The sequence below is a fragment of the Blennius ocellaris genome (assembly GCF_963422515.1).
Source record: "Blennius ocellaris genome assembly, chromosome: 4".
NCBI classification, from domain to species: domain Eukaryota; kingdom Metazoa; phylum Chordata; class Actinopteri; order Blenniiformes; family Blenniidae; genus Blennius; species Blennius ocellaris.
The window spans coordinates 22930822-22950988 of NC_137653.1; the positions used below are offsets into that span (position 1 = coordinate 22930822).

Genomic DNA, 20167 nt, shown 5'->3' on the forward strand with positions numbered 1-20167 from the left:
GAGAGCAATTCACCTCAGAGACATCATGAGTTTGTCCCCCCCCCCCCACCACGACGTCCGGTGGTCTCTCGAGTCACTAAGTTTTTAAAGAGTTCTGTTCTGTGGCTCCGACCATTGTTATTGTGTGAACGGACACCCAAAATACAAAATATTTCCGCTTTCATTTGAAAACGTTGTGAGAATCGGGCCTAATATGTTTCCTAACCAGTTGAAATTGCAAGTTGTTTAATGATGTAACAAACAAGCAACATGCCAAACGTCTCGTCATTTTGTCTTTGATTTGATGTGTATTAAAAGTTCTTGGGGATAATTTGACAAAGATCATGATGATTTGTCTGTAATCACTTCTTTTTGTTCTCTGGATACAAAACAAGCACAATGTATGAGACTAATGTGCTCTTGTCACAATCCTGTGGCTGCACAAGTCTGACTAGATTCCTTGAATATTAGACATCTGCTGTTGCTAATCGGCTCATTATGAGAGTGACCCCCCCCCAACACGTCTTGAACGCATTACGCTGCTTTCCTAGACCTTTCGGGGTCAAGGGCTTTTGCACGCGACACGAGTAAAAGGCCGATTTGTCATATCCAAGTCAAAACAGAGCACGGACTCCACATTAATTACTGTCTTGTATAATTTATCAGCTGCGTTGGTTTAATCGGGTCCCGGGCACTATGAAAAATGTCCGTCAGCGAGGAGTATTAATCGCAGGAGAACAGAGAGGAGCGCTGGGCTCGGGCGTGAATCCCCCGGCCGGGCTCGGAGACCGGGACACTAATGGAGGAATATGGAGGCCACTTTAACATGAAAAATGGCAATGGAGGCCCGTGTCACTTAATCAATGAGAAACCCCCAACGGATGGAGTAAGATGGGTGGGTGTGGGGGGGGGGGTGTCTCAAAATGTGACGACTTTTATAGTGTTACTCATCGCAGTCACAGTGACGATGGCACTCGTCGATGAGGGGTGGGGGTCTTGGGATAGGAGGGAGAAGGGGGGGGGCTTCTTCTTGGGAGGCGCCGAACAACATCATCCATCTCTGTAACACAATGCCACAGGCAGCGCCTTCCTGAGGAGCCATCATCACCGCGGCTCTGGAGCTGCCTTCATTCATGCTGGATGGAATTCTTCACACAAACAGCCCGAGGCAACTCCGCCGCCGTGCTACATCCGTCACCGTCGCCCTCCCCCTCCAGGATCACACATTAGCTCATTTTCTTATAAGTCTCACTCAATTAGTGTAATCAACCCACGTCAGCTCGTGGGACGCTCAGAGGCTCCAGCTGGTGGATATCTCTACGCCTGAAGCCGGGGCAGGATTTTCGAGTTTCGCCTCTTCGGGGCCCTGAAGCTCCTCGAACTCCAGGGTGCTGCCTCAGCCCCCGGAGCGCCCTTATCACTCCGGCAAATGGCTCCCCCGCGCCGCAGCCTCCACCGTAGCCCCTCATCTATCTGCCTGACATGTGTTTCCCGGGTTGTTTTCTCTCGCCTGTTAGGATGCGGCCGCTGATATTGAGCCGTGTCGACGGCGCTCCGTCGTCCGCTCCAGATGAATCAATCACTCCGGCGTGCTCCGCTGCCCCGTTTAGCGCAGACAAGAGTCTTTTCCACTTCAATCAATGCCGGGGCTTTAGGAAGGGGTTAGTGCTTTTCCCTGCTATTTATTAGGAAAAGAATAGCTGCCTCAAAGTAGCGCTGCCAAACCACTTTAGCCGGCTGACACACAACAATGAACAATGACAAATGTTCGGCGGCTTCCCAGACTGACATTCCTCCTTTATTTGTTCAAGCCGCGAGTGGATATGCAGACTGAATGTGTAAATAACAGAAGAACAGAACTAGTGTAAACGGGAACTTCTACACAGTTTGAGCACGCAGATACTGTTGGATTACTGTCAATGATTAATAAGGGACAGAAATAATTGATATAAAATCAAACACAATGTGTTCCGGCGTAAAAAAGCATTTGTAGAGCGAGCAGGCTCCTCGGATTATGAGCAGAATGATAAGAGGCGAGACAGAGAAGAGAGCTTACGTACGCTCATTAAGGATCCGTATGAAAGTCAAAGAAGACTTTTAATGAAGCTCTGCGAGTTCATTAATTAGTAACGTTTCATTCATTGTCGAACATGAGATTCCTTCAGGGTTACGGCACTAAAAGAAAAACCGTCATCCTCCATTCACGAGGGGTTTACAGTCAGAAGTCAATGGGGATCCTGAACACTTTCCATCAGCTGAGGAAGTTCCCGCGGAGATCCTCTCCGGCTGCCTGCGTCTGGATGATGAGCAGGGGGTTTCTGCGAGGACTCGGCTCCAACAAAGTCCCACAGCTGTTCCTCCCAGATGTTCTCTCAGTGGCTGCCGGTGCGACGCCGCTCGGGCTGCGGTCCGGGGAGATTCTCAGCTCCTCTGCCACCCGCTCCCCGAGCTCCTGGATCAGCTGCCCGGAGCCCTGCGAGGTTTCGGGACGGGCGTCTGCGCTGCTCTTTTCCTCTGAGAGGAGTGCGCCGGCGGGCGCCTGGGGGACGTGCGAGATGTGAGAGGGGGGTTGGGGCTGTGGAGGGCTGTCCTTAGACGCCTCCTCCCGCTCTCCTCCTCCTCCTCCTCCTCCCTCAACAGAGTCAGTGTTGTCTTCCTCAGACTCCTCACTGCTGCTGTCGCTCTCAGACTCCTGAGCTCCACTAGCCTCTTCTTCCTCCTCCTCCTCCTCCTCCTCCACCACCACCGTCGCCGCATGCTCCAGCTCATCCAGCTCCAGCTCCAAGTCCTTTTTCTGCACCGAGGCTTTATGTAGCGCCTCAGCCAAGGACGTCACCTTCTTGGACCTGTGGAGACGAAGAAAGCAGAAAAAGTTGTTTCCACAAAGCTGAGAAGTTCATCAGTGAAGAGCGAGAGAGATAGAGAGAGAGAGAGAGAGAGGGGGAAGAAAGGCGCAATGACTGACTGATCGACTGGCACTGCGCACTAAAGACATAGCCACGGGATAACCATCTACAAATCTAATACCCATTAACCAAATCCCATTCTGGTATGAATGCTAAGTAGAGCGCGATTTGCAGAGGCGCCGGGGAGCTCAATGAAATATGGAAATATGGATGTTTAATAATGTAGGAAGATGAGCACTGCTGATACACGGCGCTCAGGATCTTCCCGTCCCTCGCCGCTGCGCTCCCTGCGAGGGGTGATAAGAGACTGAGAGGGATTACGGCGCGGAGGCGGACCCCTCCTCCACCGCCTCCTCCGCCTGCACACACACAGTACACTTTCACCTGTGCATACGAGGAAGAGAAACCAATTAATTGGAGGCGAATGGCATTTGGTGACAATTAGGAGCCCGTTACAAGGTCCAAGATGTTATCTCTAAGGGTATTTGAAAACGTGCAAAATGCCAAATTTTTGTACCATTTGTCTGCCTCCAGTTCAGCTCCCACACTTCTACAGTTCTTTGTTCCCTTGTAGTTTCTGAGAGAATCATTACCATATTTTCCAGAATACCAGTATTTTTTAGTTGGCTGCTTGTGCAACTTAGATTAAGAAGTGACATGTTAAATATACTCGTACATAAAATATGACACCACTAGAAGTTGCTGTATGCAAATAGCATGCTGCTACAGTAGCACAGAATAACCTCCATTACTGCAGTGTTTGTCCAGTCTGAGCAAAATGCAACCAAAACAAAAAGTATGCAGTGGGATTTAAACGGAAAATCATAAAAAATATCATGAAAGCATGAAAAAAATAAACATCCATGCAGCCCATAAATGTTTTTGAGTTATAGTCTAGATAATACGGTACATATCAAAGTACTTTATGTAATAACCTGACATGCCGAAAATCGAAAATGAAGAAAGTATCAAGAAGAAAAAGTTCGGCTATCATTTACATCAACGGCATCAATGTATTGAAAAGGTTTACACTGAAGTAAACAAACCGCCTAGCCTTCACGCGTTCCATTTTGTAATACCCTCTGATACCACAGGATGGCGATCCAAGCTACGCTAATGCCTGCTTGAGTCTTACAAGCCGTGGAAAAAAGATGGAAACGCCCACAATGGAAGTTGGAGAGTTAACAGTAATTAAAACTGTAACTTGCAAAACCAAGACGGGACATGGAAGTGACTCACTACTGCCACCAGGTGCCAAAAAGCAGCATTACCGAAATCTGAAACTCGACTTTGCTGCAACATCGACCATTGTTGGTCTTGTTCTTCTCTTTTCAGACTGAATGAAGGCAGGCTTGTAGTGACTCGTGACACCATCTTGTGGTACGAAGTGGAATTAAGACACTGCACAGTGTCCAATTCATCACTCGAGGACATTCAATAGACATCTTTGGAATTCAAAACACAAACATCCCTGAGACAATGTGAAAATCTTGTTCCTGTTGACAGAGTTATGTTTTAAGACAAATGTATTTTTTGATTTAAAAGAAAAATACTGGTGCTGTCAATCGATTAAAAACATTTACTAATCAATTGCATCATTTTCTGTAATTAATTTCAATTAATGGCATTGTTTTTCTACTGAAAATTGAAGCTTGTAGTGGATATTTATTGTGGGAAAACCATGAAATTAATGTTGACTCAACACACAGACTACATTTAAATTCAAAGACTATTTTTGTAATGTCCTTTTAGCTTTGCTAAATTAATACTATATATATATATATATATATATATATATAGTTTACCTGCAGATATTTCCTTGTTTTAGCAGTTTGGTGGCTCCTGGTCAGCCAACATGGCAACCTGCTGTTTTGCTGCAGAATCACTTCTGCGGTTGTTAAGTTTTGCTTTACAAAGTAAAGCTAATGACTTTCGCTTCCTCAATCAGTCTTCGGGTGACTTTTTAAAGTGAAACGTTCTGCCTTGATGTTATTCCACTCGGTATTGTGCGACTCTGTTGTGACAGTGCTGCGCCCAGAGACGGTGCACATGCTGCTGCTCCGGTAAGGGAGTTAAAAAACAACAAACAAACTAAAGTAAACAAAACTATAGCTGATAACAGGAGCTGACAGAACAAATGGTGCCGAATGGGAGAAGGCGGGTCGCCCAAAGAGGGTGTGTGTTCTGCAGGCGAGCATCGAGACTGACGGCAGTACAGTTAATAAAAACGTGGAGAGCGGCTGCAGGCCGCAGCCTCGTAGAGCTAAATGTCTGCAGAGATGAAGAGAATTCCCTCATAAAGCAGTACATTAAACAATGTTCCCGTCCTGTCACTTTGGTTATATAGTTGCGTCGCGGCGGAAGACCCAACGGGCCGCTTGAAGGGAGAACGGGGGATTTTATTGCCGATGAATGTCCTCCGACAAGACCCCCGTTTGTGTGGAGCCATCAGATTGTGCCGAGGCCCCCGCTCGCGCATTATTCACGCTGCGACTGGCCGCCGTGCTGCCAAAACCTTAAGTGCTTGCTATTCGTCCCCCCGGTGTGGCCGGGGCATGTGCGCCGCCCCCATCGCCATGGTGATTACGAGCTGACCTCCGCGGGTCACTGCGATTCAGACCGTCCATTCAGGGTGGGAGAAAGTGTGTGTGAGAGCCGTGCTGGGGGCTCCTCTTCCGCCCTGCCATTCATATTCACACACGCTCGGCTCCTGTTGCCCTCTCTGGCCCAATTAACCCGCTGCTGAGCACCGGGACGGCTCCTCATTACCGAGCAGTCCTAATGAGCTCCCTATTCTGGTGAGCAAAGTGTTTATGGAAGCAGCGTGTTGGGGCTGTGCATTCGTTTAGCTCCTCAGGAGGGACTGTGTAAACAGATCTCATAGTTGTGCTCCATCATACGGACACACGAGAGTCCAAAACGATTAAATAAAAACAAACGCACTGGGTTCATGGGAGAGGGGGTGGGGTGGGATTATCTCATGCGCACCTTAATCCACCACTGTTTCCCACATAATACCGCAGAATGTGGAAGTTGCCATCGTCGGGCTTCCTGCTAAATCAGCCGGGCAACTTGCCAACTCCAAGTCTGGGCAGATTTCACCGAGAATCTTGCTGGAAAATCTAACAAAGCCTCAAAGACTGACAACAAATGAACGACAGAATCATGCGAGTGATTCTTGCTTTGAAGGGAAGATTCAAAGAGTTCAACAAGTCCAACGGAAAGATGAATAAACCAACGATGAATCGATCCGGTGTGTTTCACCATTATATGTGAAATCAGGAGAAGCTTCTCAACTCAGCCTCTTACGTTTTCTTTATACTTCATTAAACGGTGTATCAAACTGAGTGTGCAAAACGCTGGGCATGGCTCTTGTTTCATATCAGAGATAAGGAGGCTTGAAAAGACCATCTTGGTGAGGAGTGTTGCTGCAAAACCATTATTTCCAACTCGTCATTGCTTTTGAAATATTGATCCTTGACTTTTTTAGAGACTGCTCTTCACTATTTGATATCCCTTACCTTAGAAAAAAGCGACCCCCTCAGCGCTGAATACACCACATTTAAGGTTTGCCAAAAATTGCACTGCTGTTAGAGTAATTTGGATCCAGAGATACAAAGAACTGGAAGACATGGAAACTTCCTCTTACCAGTGGAAAACTGGACTGAATGGACCGGGTCCATATATTCTAAATATACATCCACGCACCCAGGTGTTAAAAACACTGTGTTAATGTTATATAACAGTGAGCCTTATTGTTTAATCCTTTATTCTGCTGGTATAAATGCATGAATTATTCTCTCTGAAGAGCACCTTCTTATCAAGAAACAGGCGATACAAACGGGAACAAAAGTCTTATTAACAGTGACGTATCGTTTTGGAGCCATGTGAAGCCCCCCCACTTCAAAGTTAATGAGTTTGAAGAGATTATTTGCATACAGGCATCTAATAATTTACAATTCATGAACATCATGAAACTTTGGTTTCCAGGTCACCATGTTTCCTCATTAAAGCTTTCACATTTTTGAAACTTAGACCGCGTTTACATGACATTTCACATGAAAACAATGTGTTTTTGTTTCATAAAAGTTTTGCGTTTGTTTTTAAATCAATATCCATTTACACAGATATGGCAGAAACCACATTGTTTTCAGTGTTTCTGCCATATCTGTAACTATAACTACACACAAATGCATAAAGAGAACAATACACTATAAAGATGCATAATGGCACTACGAGGACATTTGTATGCAAAACACACCAAAAGTTTTGCGTGGTCACTTGAAAACATTGTGTAAACTGGACCTTAAGAACTCTCTTTATCGCCAAACCCTTGGAGATAAAGAGAGTTCACACAGAACCACATAAATCCACCACACACGCTGGATTTACAAACGCAAACTGTTCATTATTGGAGGATGAAGACGAGTGCTGCAGATGTTTTGCGTGGATCGAGAACCTGATGATGACGACGAGGACGAGGACGAGGATGTGTCATGCGTGGAGCTGGTTTGGATCCCCGGCTAAGTAAAACCCATGTGAGAGCTTTCAGTGGAGAGTCTGGGGCAGAAGAGCCTCCTGCGGCACCGCCACTTCAAAGACTGCCCCGTCTTCTCTTTCCCCCCCGTGGGAAGTCATTATTGAGTTAGCATTGGAGAGGCGCGCTTGTTTTCTCTGCCCTCCCTCGCTCTGCGGTGGGAGAAGCCTGCGGTGAATACAAAGGGCTCCGTCCAGGAGATGGGGGTGGGGGGTAGGGGGTAGGGGGTGGGGGGGGGGCAATGTTGTACACAATCCGGTCATTACTGCACCGCTGTTGTGCCTTGCCTTCATTAAACTGAGGAGGGGCAGCTCTTTCAAGGTTGGAAAACTTCTGGCGAGACAAAGACTTCTCCATCTGCCAAAGAGAGTGTACAGAGGGTGTGTGTGTGTGTGTGTGTGTGTGTGTGTGTGTGTGTGTGTGTGTAGTCGAGCTAAATTGCAATCTGACATGTCTTTCATCGGGCTGGTGTTCGCTCAAAGAGCGACTCATTCAGCGTGGCTGTGCTCTTGACAACATCTCAGACAAAGCTTACCCTCAGATGTATAAATCTGTGTAATATAAGCACCAGATTTCCTCAAAAGCCAATGCATCATTCACTGGCCATTGGGAGGGCGGCGGGCGGCGGGGGGGATAAAAGCCGCGGCTCGGAGATGCAATCCTTCAGTGCGTGAGTGAACAGTGCAGTGGTCCGAGTGACTGGTCGCCACGGCAGTTCCTTTAAATGAGAAACGCAGATGTAGTGTATTTATCCTCCGGGCCAGCGTGTGAGTTCAGGCTGAGGGCGGATGCTGAAAAGAGCGACTGTACCTTCCACGTGGTTCACCAGCTGCATGTGTCCTCAAGCTCCATTGTTGTTGGTCGTCAGTCATGATTAATCAATCATCTATTCGGCAGCAATTTGATTTTTTTTTTTTTTTTTTTTTAACTTATTCATGTCATGTATTGAGATATTCAAGTTGATACTAATAAAAAATGATACAGTACCATATTGTTTGGACTATAAGACACGCCTGTCAAGAGAAATCCATCATGAAGAGGGAATGGAGCAGCCAATAATGCAATAGCAGGCAATAATGTGATCATTTTTGTAATTTTCAAGGTCATGAAGCCAATAACTTGTAACTTACTAAAGGTTTTTATTATGATATTGGATCTAATATCAGATCAGACTTTTGGAAAGTTATAACGTTAACGGTGTTATCACTGTGAAAAAATCCAATCACTTCAATATTGAAATATTGTTAGAGAGAGAAAAAAAGAGATACACAGCCATCTAAGATGACGTCCAAATGTAACTGCACATTGATAAAATTCAGCCAGAAGCTCTCTATTTGGTCAAATATGGTACTTTTGAATGTTTTTTACTGTGGTAACGTAGCCACATTCTATTCTCGTGCACTTTGTGGTCTCGGGTGATATTTATTATAAAATTGTAATAAACAAATTGAATTAGCAGAAAACAACTCATAAGCAGTGCTCCTCATTGACCAGTAATTACGGTAATCCTCGAACACGGCCTCAGGTGGTCTCCTGTCAACCTTGGTATCAAAATAAACACAAATATCCAAGATGGCTTCCAATGAGCTCAAGCTTTCCAATTTTAAAGATTTTCTGTAGGTATTTTCACTTTTTACCTTTATGTTTAATCCCAAGTGTTTGTTAATTCCGTCCATATGTTCACGGTCTCCTTGAGTGGAATCGGGAACACTTTGTGATGATTCAGACGTTAATGCGTTCTAAACACGCAGTTCACTTTCGGTTGTCACCATTTCCCTCAATCACGTGAAACGCTAATCTTATGGGGATTTTCATCCCAAAATTAAGCCGTCTTGCTTTTGCATTTCCTCTAAAGTTGCCGTATAAAATTTCAGAAGCTTTTTTCTTTCCTTGTCATGAAAAAGAAATGAAAATAAAACACCTAAAATGTTTTTCAATGTCCAAAACATGCTGAGATAAAAAAAAACAAAAGTGGCTTGATTGTTACGACTTCCTCTAGAGTCATCAGTTTACAGAGTTACTAACTGATCAGAGAAGACGGGGATTAATAGATGTTCTGCCATTACTACACAGCAGATTATATCTGGAACTGCAATAGACGCAAACTAGTTTAGTAACGTGTGTACAGGCGCACGTAAAGATTATGGACACAGTCTTAGTATCCACAGATGTCCCCATATAATTCTTCTCAGACTATATAAGCAGGTCTCAGTAATATTATAAATCTCAAACAAGCATCCAAACTCTCAGGGAAACATAGCCAGTCTAATCGGCAGTGTTTTCTCACTCTGATGTCTCCACATGTCATTTATCTTTACGACTCCTTGTTAAACCTTTAATAGGAAGGAAACCAGTGTGAACCGGTTACAATGTGCAGTCTGATCTGAATCCCTCCTCACTGACATTAATGTGCTTCAGAGACAAATAAGCAGCTTTTGATTGAAGCGCTGAAAAGAGACTCAACTCTATATTGGGGAAATTAAAAGTAGAACATTTCAACACAGGGCTTTTTCAAGAGTCATATTTTACCCCAAACTAGCTTGAGTAACAAAAGCACATATTTATAACCACTGAGTGTCAGTTATTTCTATTAAAATCTATATGAAAAGAGTAAAACTGATCAAAGGTGTGAAGCTTCATTGTGCAAATTCAGTTCAACGTCCCGTTTACATGAAAACATTTCCAGCGAAAACCCATCGTTCTTGCATATTTCTTTCACAAAAGACTTGTGTTCATGTGGCAACATTTTGAAGATGATATAGTTAGCATTCCATTCCAATCCAATCTTTGGGAGCTGGTGTGCTGCGAGATATAGTCAGGTGTGCCGTGGGAAATTATCCAATTTAACATTTTTTCAAAAAAAAACATTTGCTCTCACAGCCGCTGTCAGCTGTGAGAGCAGTGTGCAGAGTAATCATGTATAAATATTGTGGTGGGCGCCGCAGAAGAATTGCTCTGAGTCGAGATTCTTTTCTACCAGCTGATCACCAAAGGCTTTTATTTTGACATGAACACACGCATCCAAAACTTCATAACAGGATGACACTCCACACAACACATTTCTCACTCATGGTTGCACACCAACATCCAACAAACCAAACCAAACTAGACGAAATAATTAACTATCTGAACCGAGGAACAAAAACACAACACAAGCACAAATCAACACACACAACAACCCCAACAATAACCCTCGATTACCTCCGGCAACACATAACCTGAACTCCCATCATGCCCTGCAGCGACCAACTCCGTGATCGCTACAATACCCTTCGCCAATAGATGGCAGCACAGAACGTTGCAGGTGAAATCGAAACTTAACAGAGGTCAGTCTCGTTAATCACCATCACCTGCGCTGCTGCCATCTTGCATCAAAGTACTGTGTCAGTGACAGTGATGGAGAAGTTTTTGAAAAGGAAGAATGCTAACCAGGATCTCAGCTCTGTGTTCATCCATCAGGTCCAGGTTTCACACTGAGTGAGTAAAAATATAAAAAAGAAATTGAGAAATACTTTTTTCTGTATTTATTTGATTCCTGTTGATAAAGCATTGATGAGAATGACTTTATATTGTTAATATAGGCTACAGAGTTTCACATTTTAACATTTTCGGGTGGTGGTGTGCCTCCAGATTTTTCCAAACAAAAAAGTGTGCCTTGGCTCAAAAAAGGTTGAAAAACACTGCGTTAGACAACGAGCATGATTTGTGAGTGAAAATGTCAATGATATATGGAACACACTTTCACAAATTTGACTTGCTTTTACTGGACCATCAAAGATTTCATGTCGTTTCGAGTCTAGAACAATGGAATGATGAAAAATGAGGCTCTTTGTGAAAAACAAACTTCCCTCTCTATAGAGGCTTTAATCTGTTTTGTTGGTACATGAATTGTGGGATCAACTTTAAAAAGTGACACCTCTACTGACAAACATGTTGTGATGCCCACAGCTGATCATATTTATGGACAAAGTCAACGCCCTCGGGCTTGAACAGTAAACTTTTATCAGTCTTCTGGTTGGAGTTGCACTGCGACGGGACTCCCACCTTCACATTAAGTGCCATCACTACCGTCAATCTATGTTCTTTCAATACCCTTTGTTTATTGCACCACGGCTTATTTGTACCAGCCTTTTGAAGCCAGGAAAAAAAAAAGAAAGAAAAAGCACTATAATGAATTGCATTAAGTGGAGAGCGCACTCCAAGCAGTAAATTATGCAAACACAGTGGTCTGTGTTTAAGATGAGCTTGTGTATTCAAGATAAAAATCTGGAGTGGCCCCACGCTGAGAGGAAATCTGTACTACTTATCCCCGTTAGCGGCGACACATTTGCGTCTTTGTTCTCCCCAGCGGGGGGGTCTCCGAGGCTCTCCATCAGCTCTGGACCCGGCGTCACGTAGAGACGCTCCATTATCCCGTTTCAAAGCGTTCAGTGACGGGTGGTCTGACAGGTTGAGCGACGCTGGCAGGCAGGTGGAGGGGTTCCCCCAGCAAACATCTGGGTATCAAAACAGCTGTATGATGGGGGCGGTACACAGGGGGCTATGCACCTCGGAAATAGATCCATTAAGTTCCAGAGTATAAACAAAACGAGTACATACTGCTCTTTTAGGTTTTAACGTGATAGAGACGTGGACGTAGAACATATTTTGTGGCTTGAACACAAAAGAAGTCCAGTGAAACGGGATGAAAGAGTTCCTGTCTTGCCAACAAAGAGGAAGCAAATCTCCAGGCGGTTTCAGACATTTAAAGGTGTCATGACACCTCAGTGTGGTACATTATATTGTCCGAAACTTTTACACCCGATACCTCGAACATTCAGACGGAGTGAAAACAGAAAACTTGCATTGCCTTTTGGGTGTGTGTTCATACAGTGTTCAGAGTCAGAACAGAACAGCTCCCAAAGATAAACGGCACCGTTTCATGTAAGCGCATAGTTTTGGGCCGATCACCCACAAAAACAGGTTCCAGAGTGGAGAGGTTTTTAAAACACCCCCTCGGCTTTGAGGTGCGGCTGGGCAAGATGCCCATTAGCTGAGAATGATGTCATCACCCCACCACCCTCCCCACAACGTCACTTGACGACAATGGCAGACTACATGTGGGTCGGGCTGCAGAAGCTACAAATGCCAGTTGGTTTAATACAAACGCATGTCTGATTTCTCAAAAAAGGAGATTTTTGCATGCTTCATGTCTTCTTCTCCATTTTGGGGTATTTCAATTGCAGTTGCAGTGCCACCAATAGGCTTGGCATATATACTACATCCTCTTGAGTCATTTTTATTTTGCCGTGTGGACCGTAATGTTTTTTAAGAACGACAGGGAGATAAAAGATCGCATGGACAGGGCCTGAGTCTCTGTGGAAATTAAGAAAAAAGCCACTTTTTGAACATGCTCAGATTCCGTCTCTGCGTAAATGGTAGAAAAAGCAATGTTTGCCTCCAGAGTGTCATGACCCCCAGTCTACATTCTACTGGGACTTGGTAGGTTAATAGTTGAAAATCACCACAATAGCAATCCAACTTCATCTGTCTATACTAATGTGTACTGGCCATTGTTAATGTGTTCATGTGTACGTGTGTGTGTGGTTTCATTACCGGGGGCCACCATGGTTTTTATTGTTCATCTACTTCCGCATTTACAGAGGAACAGTTTTCTCCGGTCGTGGTTCACATGCACAGTAGCAGCGCTTAGGAAAAGTTGCACTTCCTCCATTTCCACGGAGATGCGAGTCAGAATGTTTTGGAAAAGTTCTGTTTTCAGTGGCTCCGAGCACCGTTGTCATGTAAACCAATTCCCAAAACGCAACAAATGCTTTCCGTTCTCACTTTAAAACATCGTCATGCAAACAGGACCTAAGGCTGCACGTGACCCCTGAACTCAAATCAGTCTGACGCCCGCTGTGCTAAACCGTTTTGATCGCTAAAGTCGTACAACTCGTAGAGAGATTTGAGTGCCTGGCGGGGTAATCTGGGTAATAAGTGCCCTGCGCTTTAAAATAACAGCCAGAGGTGAGATGAGGGGGAAGTGCAGACGTGGGGGAGGTTGAGTGTTAACAAGTGCACTTCCAAGGCATTTCAACGCTTGTTGTAGCCGACATGTTGACCCCGTGTTTGACCCCGTTGCCCCGAGACGCTCCCAGTTGTTAGAGCTCCAGATGCTTTTCTCCGCGCGGGGGGGGGGGGGGGGGGGGGGGGGGGGGTCTTTTGGCTGAAGCGTAAGATAACTCTCTGCTCTGCCCTTTGTTGGCATCACAATGCGGAAAAATGAATGAGAGGGGAGTGTGTATAACCACCGCGGGGCTGTTCGGTTCGTCTCAAGTCGAAAAGCACCCAGGAGAACGAACGTCTCCAACTTTGGCACCTCCCATTGTTGTTTTCGTGCGCTGCCCCACACATGCTTTTTTATCCTGTGCTGCGTCAACACTCATTGTTTTAGCGGGACTGCTCGCTTCACACCTACCATTCATAATTACTGCGGCGTGTCCTTTCGGCTGTCACGGTTTGAGGCTCCGACAGGCTTTCTTCACGGCGCTCCAATGTGTGAGCGTGCATTTCACACGTCGCACAGATAATTCGCACATTTTGTTCAACAGAAACAAAACAACACACACAGACAGAAAAAAAAAACTGGGGAGTAAATTATTTCTGATTCCACTAATGACTTCATCCTCCTTTCAGACTCACCCTGGAGCACATCACTTGTTTTTTCCCCCCCTCCTTGCTAGAATCTAATTGACCCAATTAATGAAGGGTGGGTGGCTGTGAGAGAGCAGATGCTGGGAAAAAGGAAGGGGAAAAAAAAAGGAAGTTGAGGCCTTTCTGATTTAACCGAGGCACTGTAACACAACACCAGACGTATAATGCTTTGTCTGGCTGCTGCCGATCTGTGCTGGCCCGTCTCCAAGCTTTTTGATAAAGAGGGAAAACAAAGAAGTGAGGCAACTCGCTGTCTTTGTTTGTCCCCCCCCCTCCTTGCAGTTCAGCAAACTCTGCAGAGTTTTTTTGGCAGCTAAATTCAGGCAAGGAGTGTTCGTTTAAACTGAAGGAACGGAGAATCTGCTGGTCCGTTTGATAATGACGCTCGTTTGCTCAAATTTAGCCTGTGAGTCTGTGAGGGCCGGGTTGAAACGCTCTCAAACCACAACAAGCCAAGTGTTAAAAAAAAGTCTGAAGTGGAGGAAGATGAAAATAAACCCACTATTAACTTTGAGGTCGTGCTCTTGATTTCTGCGCGAGAGTGAAAGCGAGCGCCGGGCTCGCGTCTTAAATCACGGGGATGTCTTTACGAGGTTGTAAATTCGAGGTCGATGTCAGAGGAACTTTAGGAGCAGGAATGCACGTAGGAAAGCGAGGGGGATTAAATAAATCACACACACCCCCCCTCCACCACACACACATACACACACCAATTAATCACTGTGTCCATCATAAGCAGCTGATCACGCCTTGTTGCCGGCGACAGAGTGACGAGTACTCGGATCTCACCGGGAGGATAGATTACATCTCATCTCACCGCCGGGCTCCCACAGACAACTCACTTAGCGCAGGATGACAAATCCTGCACGGGGGAATATCCCGCGCCGAGGAGAAAACAATGCCTACGCGATCTGTCAGACGACACGCGGATGGCGGAGGAGGAGGGCGGCTGCCACAACGAGGCGCGTGGTTGGATCTGCGTTGTGTGAAACCTCGGGGAACGGGCTCTCCTCGCCTGCTTAGCGCCGCGTCTCCGGGAAGCTTTTAATATCACAGGAGCGCCGTTTAATAAACCACAAGTGGCGCTTGTGTGAATTTCCTGTCAAGCCTGAACCACAAAAAGCCAAACTGCGGGAGCAGGGAAGACGCCAGGGCTTCTCTCCAGCGGGTTTGTCGATTTGAGCAGGAAAATTATGTAAACTTCTCTGTTTACCCAACAGGATTTAATAACCCAAAGGGCACGGGCTGATTTATTTAATGATCAATGGAGGACATCGTACGAGTCAGCACATTAAGTCAAGACGACATTTAGTTTCAACATGCAGCAGGAGAAAGGGGAGGGGAGGAGGAGCGGAGCGGAGAGGGATTGAGGCCCTGTTTACACGACAATATTGCTCCGAGACACAAAAGGAGGAAAAAGCAACTTTTTGAAAACACTCAGGGTCCGTCCTATGTGCATGGCGAGAATGCTGCTTCTGGGCATCGCGGTTGTGGTAAATAGTTATTTTGCCCATACACGAGCAGATGGACGGCAACGATAACAACATTTGCTTCCAGAGTGTCACGACTCCCAGTCCAGGTCCTCCTGGGACTTGGTGGTTTTATAGTCGACAGTCTCCTGTAATAACGATCCAACTCTGTCCATAAGAATATCTGCGCACTCGTCATTAATAATTATAGCATATTTTTCTCGTGTGTGATTGTATTATAAAAACAACCAACAGCACCAACTCGTGGCCCGGCATGAAAGCCACATCCGTTTCGCCATTTCTGCCGTTGCCGTATAAATGCGAAACTTTTCCGGATTAAAAAAAAAAACAAAAAAAACAATGAGCTTTCAGTTGAAACATGTTCATGTAACTGCCGTCTTCAAGGACACAGGGCGATGTAATTATTGATCAATGCAGAACGTCGTACGAGTCAGCACATTAAGTCAAGACGACGGGGAGGGGGGGGGGGGGGGGGTCAGAGCGGAGACTGATTGAGTTTTTCAGGGAGTCGACAGAGCTTGAGCGGCTCCCAGTGCTAACGTGGTGAGAAAAAGTGTGCGTCATCTCTCCAGTCTCTCACAGAGAAGACACCCCGAACCCAGCTGCTCCCACTGCTTAGCATGTCAGCAGGTTTTTAGAAAAAAAAATTTTTTAATTTCCTTCCTGAGAGCAAAATTCATGTCTTTTGTTGGGAAAAAAATACCGAAATGAGAACGTGAGGAAGGTCGGGGGAGAGAGAGAGAGAGAGAGAGAGAGCGAGAGAAAGAGCAATAAATCCCCAGAGACCTTTTATCGTGTCTGCATCTGGGCGCCGAGCCTACAACATCAGGCGCACATTTTTCAACTGGGCTTTTTCCAGACGAGCGCACCACTCCGCTGAACCCCGGCCAAGACTAAAACACAGCTCATTACAGAGTAATGTGCTCGCAGGCTCACATTTAAAATGTGTAAGTAATTGTTAAATATCAGCATGGAGAAGGAAGCGAGAAGATCTGAATCATTGGGGAAGAACATTGTCGAATTTGCATGTCTGACGTGTACACACACACACACACACACACACACACACACACACACACACACACACACACACACACACACACACACACACACACACACACACACACACACACACACACACACACACACACACACACACACACACACACACACACACAGTTAAAACCTTGTTATGGAGGGACTCTGCAGAGTGCAGCTGGCTCTTTTAAGACCCAGTGATGGTACCTCTGACACGTGATAACACAGGCTGGAGGGAGATTGCCTTTTTGGCTGGCTCGGTCATTCATTCACTTGCGGTGACAAACAACTCGTCTCATCCTCTCCTCTGAAGCACTGGTGCATCATGGGGGCCTGAGCGGGGGTTTCCCGTGGCTCAGGCAGTAATTCTCTCAAGACGAAGGTGCGTGAACTTACTTGACCCTCTGGATCCAGATGCAGTAGTCGGTGATGTACAGATCGTTGAGGATGTACGCCGGGTCGTTCTCCCTGAAGACTCTGTGAACATCCAGCAGGCATTTGAGGACGCCGGCTCTTCCTGGGCATGGGAACACAGCGCGGAGGGAAAATGGAAAAACTGTGTTATGCGCCTGCAGAATTAAGGATGACAATGTGCTCCAGCTGCTGGCAGACGCAGCGTGCCTCTGAAGGCTGGCAGTCATTGTTCCATACATAAAAGCTGAGGTACGGGATCACAGGGAAATCTGAGCGAGCTGCAGTCATTTGATCCGTGCGCTTTAAGACGGGTTCCTGGTTTCAGAAGTGCTGCTGCTTCTGAGACACCAGAGCCACACAAGGCAACTATTTCTGGCAGTCGGCCCGTCGGTTTCACCAGCGCCTCAGATCAGAGTGTCCCCAAGACGTTTGTCTTATGGACTTTTTTTCCCCCATTCATGTCAAAGGAGGTTGTTTTGTTCTGCTTATGCGTGTCATTTTGAAGAGGTGTCACCAACCTGAATGAATACGCCTTTTCTATTGCATTAATAAACAGCTAAGATATCAGTCAATATACATCCAGCCAACATCTGCTTTATCCAAGCTAAGGTTGCAGGTTTAGCCAGATTTAGCCAAATCAAGCAGTGGTATAGAGGTAGTTGTTCTTGCTGATGCAGCGTTGTATTATTGTTGTAATATTGCAACCCTTCATAAGTTAAAGCCTCAATAACTACAGTTGTACTGCGACAACATAATCATAGTGCTCCTCCTCTTCTGGTTTGTCTCGTTTTGCTGCATTTTCTCGTCCTTTATGTTCACACATTGTTGCTACTACTGCAAAAGCAGTCATCAACTTTGACCTGTTATCACTACTGGTTGTACAGTAAGCTTACAAGTAGTATGATTAAAGAGTTTACAATAGCAATTACGTCAGTTCTCTTGATTTAATGCCCAAAACCAACAATGCAAACCTTTTTTTAAACAAATACCAGACTTTGTGCAGAACAATCTGTTCAGTAAGTGAAATTCCACTTGGAAATGACAAAAATAGTGAAGCCCTGGACTTAAAACAGTGAACTACTGAAAGTGGGCTGCAGGTCCTCAGTTATTGATGCATTCTTATTCTAAGATATTACAATCCGTTTCCTTGGGTCCTACGCTTCTAAATATTGGCTGCATAATATTTATAAACTGTACTCATGAGACATGATTACTATATTTCACATCATAATGAAATCAATCATATTGTTTAATATGATTGATGAGCTGTATGTTGTGCTCAGATTATCTGGCTGCTAAAATGGTAAAAATTAATGTGGATGTGACCAATTGTCCTCGAGACAAGACGTCTGTGACTGCTGCTGCTTCAGTGGGCCGATGTAAATCCGCAAACAAGGCAAACACACTACCACTGAGCTTCTATTGATTCTCAATATACAGAGGCTTAAACAGGCCGACTGTGTGTTGACAGATAGTCCAACTGGTATATCAAACTGGTAATGTTTAGAGGAGGCAGAAACGGAGAAGTCGAGTCTTTACGTTTCAGCCTCTTTCTCCATGTATTTAGATGCAAGAATCATGTGGGCAGCACATATAAATGTGTACTCTTAAACACTTAACTTTTACGTAAACAGCACAGTTGCAGCTCTGTGTTGCGTTTACTGCCACCAGAAGTATGCACGCCTACACAGAGGCTGTCAAGGAGAGCAAAGGTTTTCGCCGTTAAAGAAACATGAATTGTACCACACTTGGTGGAGAGACTCTCAAAGTCCAACAGGTTCATGAGGCAGTCTGAGACGTCTGGCACATTTAAACGGCGACGTTTCCAGTGTAAACGCGTCGCTTTTGCATTTTTTAAAGTTTCGCGTTTACAGGACAACGCTTTGCCGAGGATTTCTGTTCATACGGAAACAGCAGCGCCGCTGATAATGAGGTCGTTTTCCATTTTTCACTGAGACGGAGTTGGAACGTTTTCGCAAAGTTTCACTTTGGGAGCCATTTTCAAAAGGTTGCATTTTCAGTGGCTCCAAGCACCGTCTGTCATGTGAACAGACGCCCAAAACGCTAAAAAGCATTTCCTCTTTTCACTTGCCATCGTGTTAACAGGGCTTCAAGATCTTAAACAATGTTAGGTGGACGGAGGATCAAGATCCATGATTATTAGAACTGTGGTTTCATGTGTGGACTTTTATTCCCACATTGCAGAAATGTAACGTCTGCCGGATTTCCTCCTCTATTCCAGTTGTGTAGTAAATTCAATGTCACTTGAATCCCATGTGGTGCAAATCTGATATAATATGGATGTAATTACACCAGATCTCAGCATGTAAATGATCAGACATGTTTATCTACTAAATAACACCTGATCTTTGACAGTGTTTTGAAATCTTTAAAGTCGACACGCTGCAGCTTTCATCACACACGCAGAGCTGCAAAGAAACTGTTTTCACGATTCTGACAAATGACTTTCCCCTTTCCCTCCCCTCCAGTACTCAACAAGCCAAGCTGACACAGCCCCCCCCCCCCCACCCCCCAATCAGGCATATAAATAGTCTGTAATGTGGCCAACAATCCGGCGAGGGCAAGAGAAAATGTTCCTCTGCACCTCCGCGGAGCCGGGCTGGCATTGTCCAGAGATTTCTTGGACCAATCAAAACAAACGGCGCACTCACCACAGGGGAAAACCTTGAATAAACATTTGGTTCTCATTTAAAGAGTGGTGGGGAACTCTGCCCTGAAACGTCAGGACTTGGATTATGTCAGGCGAGCGCTCACTTGCTTCCAAGGTTTGACTTTGTTTTCAAAATAGAGTTTTCCTCGACGTGTGCAGGGAGCAAAACTGGAGGAAAGGTTGCTCTCTGCACTTCTTCGACACTTAAACCCTTGAGAGAAATGCAAACGAGCCAGTGAGCGAGGTGTACTCATTTGGTAACATTTGGTTATCGGGTGAATGGAGAAGGCGGCGCAGCTCGAGTGAACAGCAGGAATTCCTTTATTGTGTCGGGAGTGGGTCAGCTTGGGCAGCTCTGGTGGGTGTGAAGTGGACCGTGAACAAAGACCTGCTGTTTCCTGGAGAGCCAAACAGAGATTCCAAAATAAAACTGCCC

The 20167-nt window shown here is 45.4% G+C and overlaps 1 protein-coding gene across 1 annotated transcript in view; it reads right to left on the reverse strand.

Moving 5' to 3' along the window:
- Window positions 1-1802: 1802 nt before the first annotated feature.
- shq1 (SHQ1, H/ACA ribonucleoprotein assembly factor) overlaps window positions 1803-20167 on the reverse strand; it is a gene marked incomplete at its 5' end in the record, with an annotated part of 44778 nt that continues 26413 nt past the window's right edge. Inside the window, 2 exons of the mRNA XM_080494421.1 lie at window positions 1803-2825; window positions 17043-17163. Of these exons, the coding sequence (XP_080350547.1) occupies window positions 2231-2825; window positions 17043-17163 (716 nt within the window). The 3' untranslated portion in view covers window positions 1803-2230. The remainder of the gene's footprint in view (window positions 2826-17042; window positions 17164-20167) is intronic.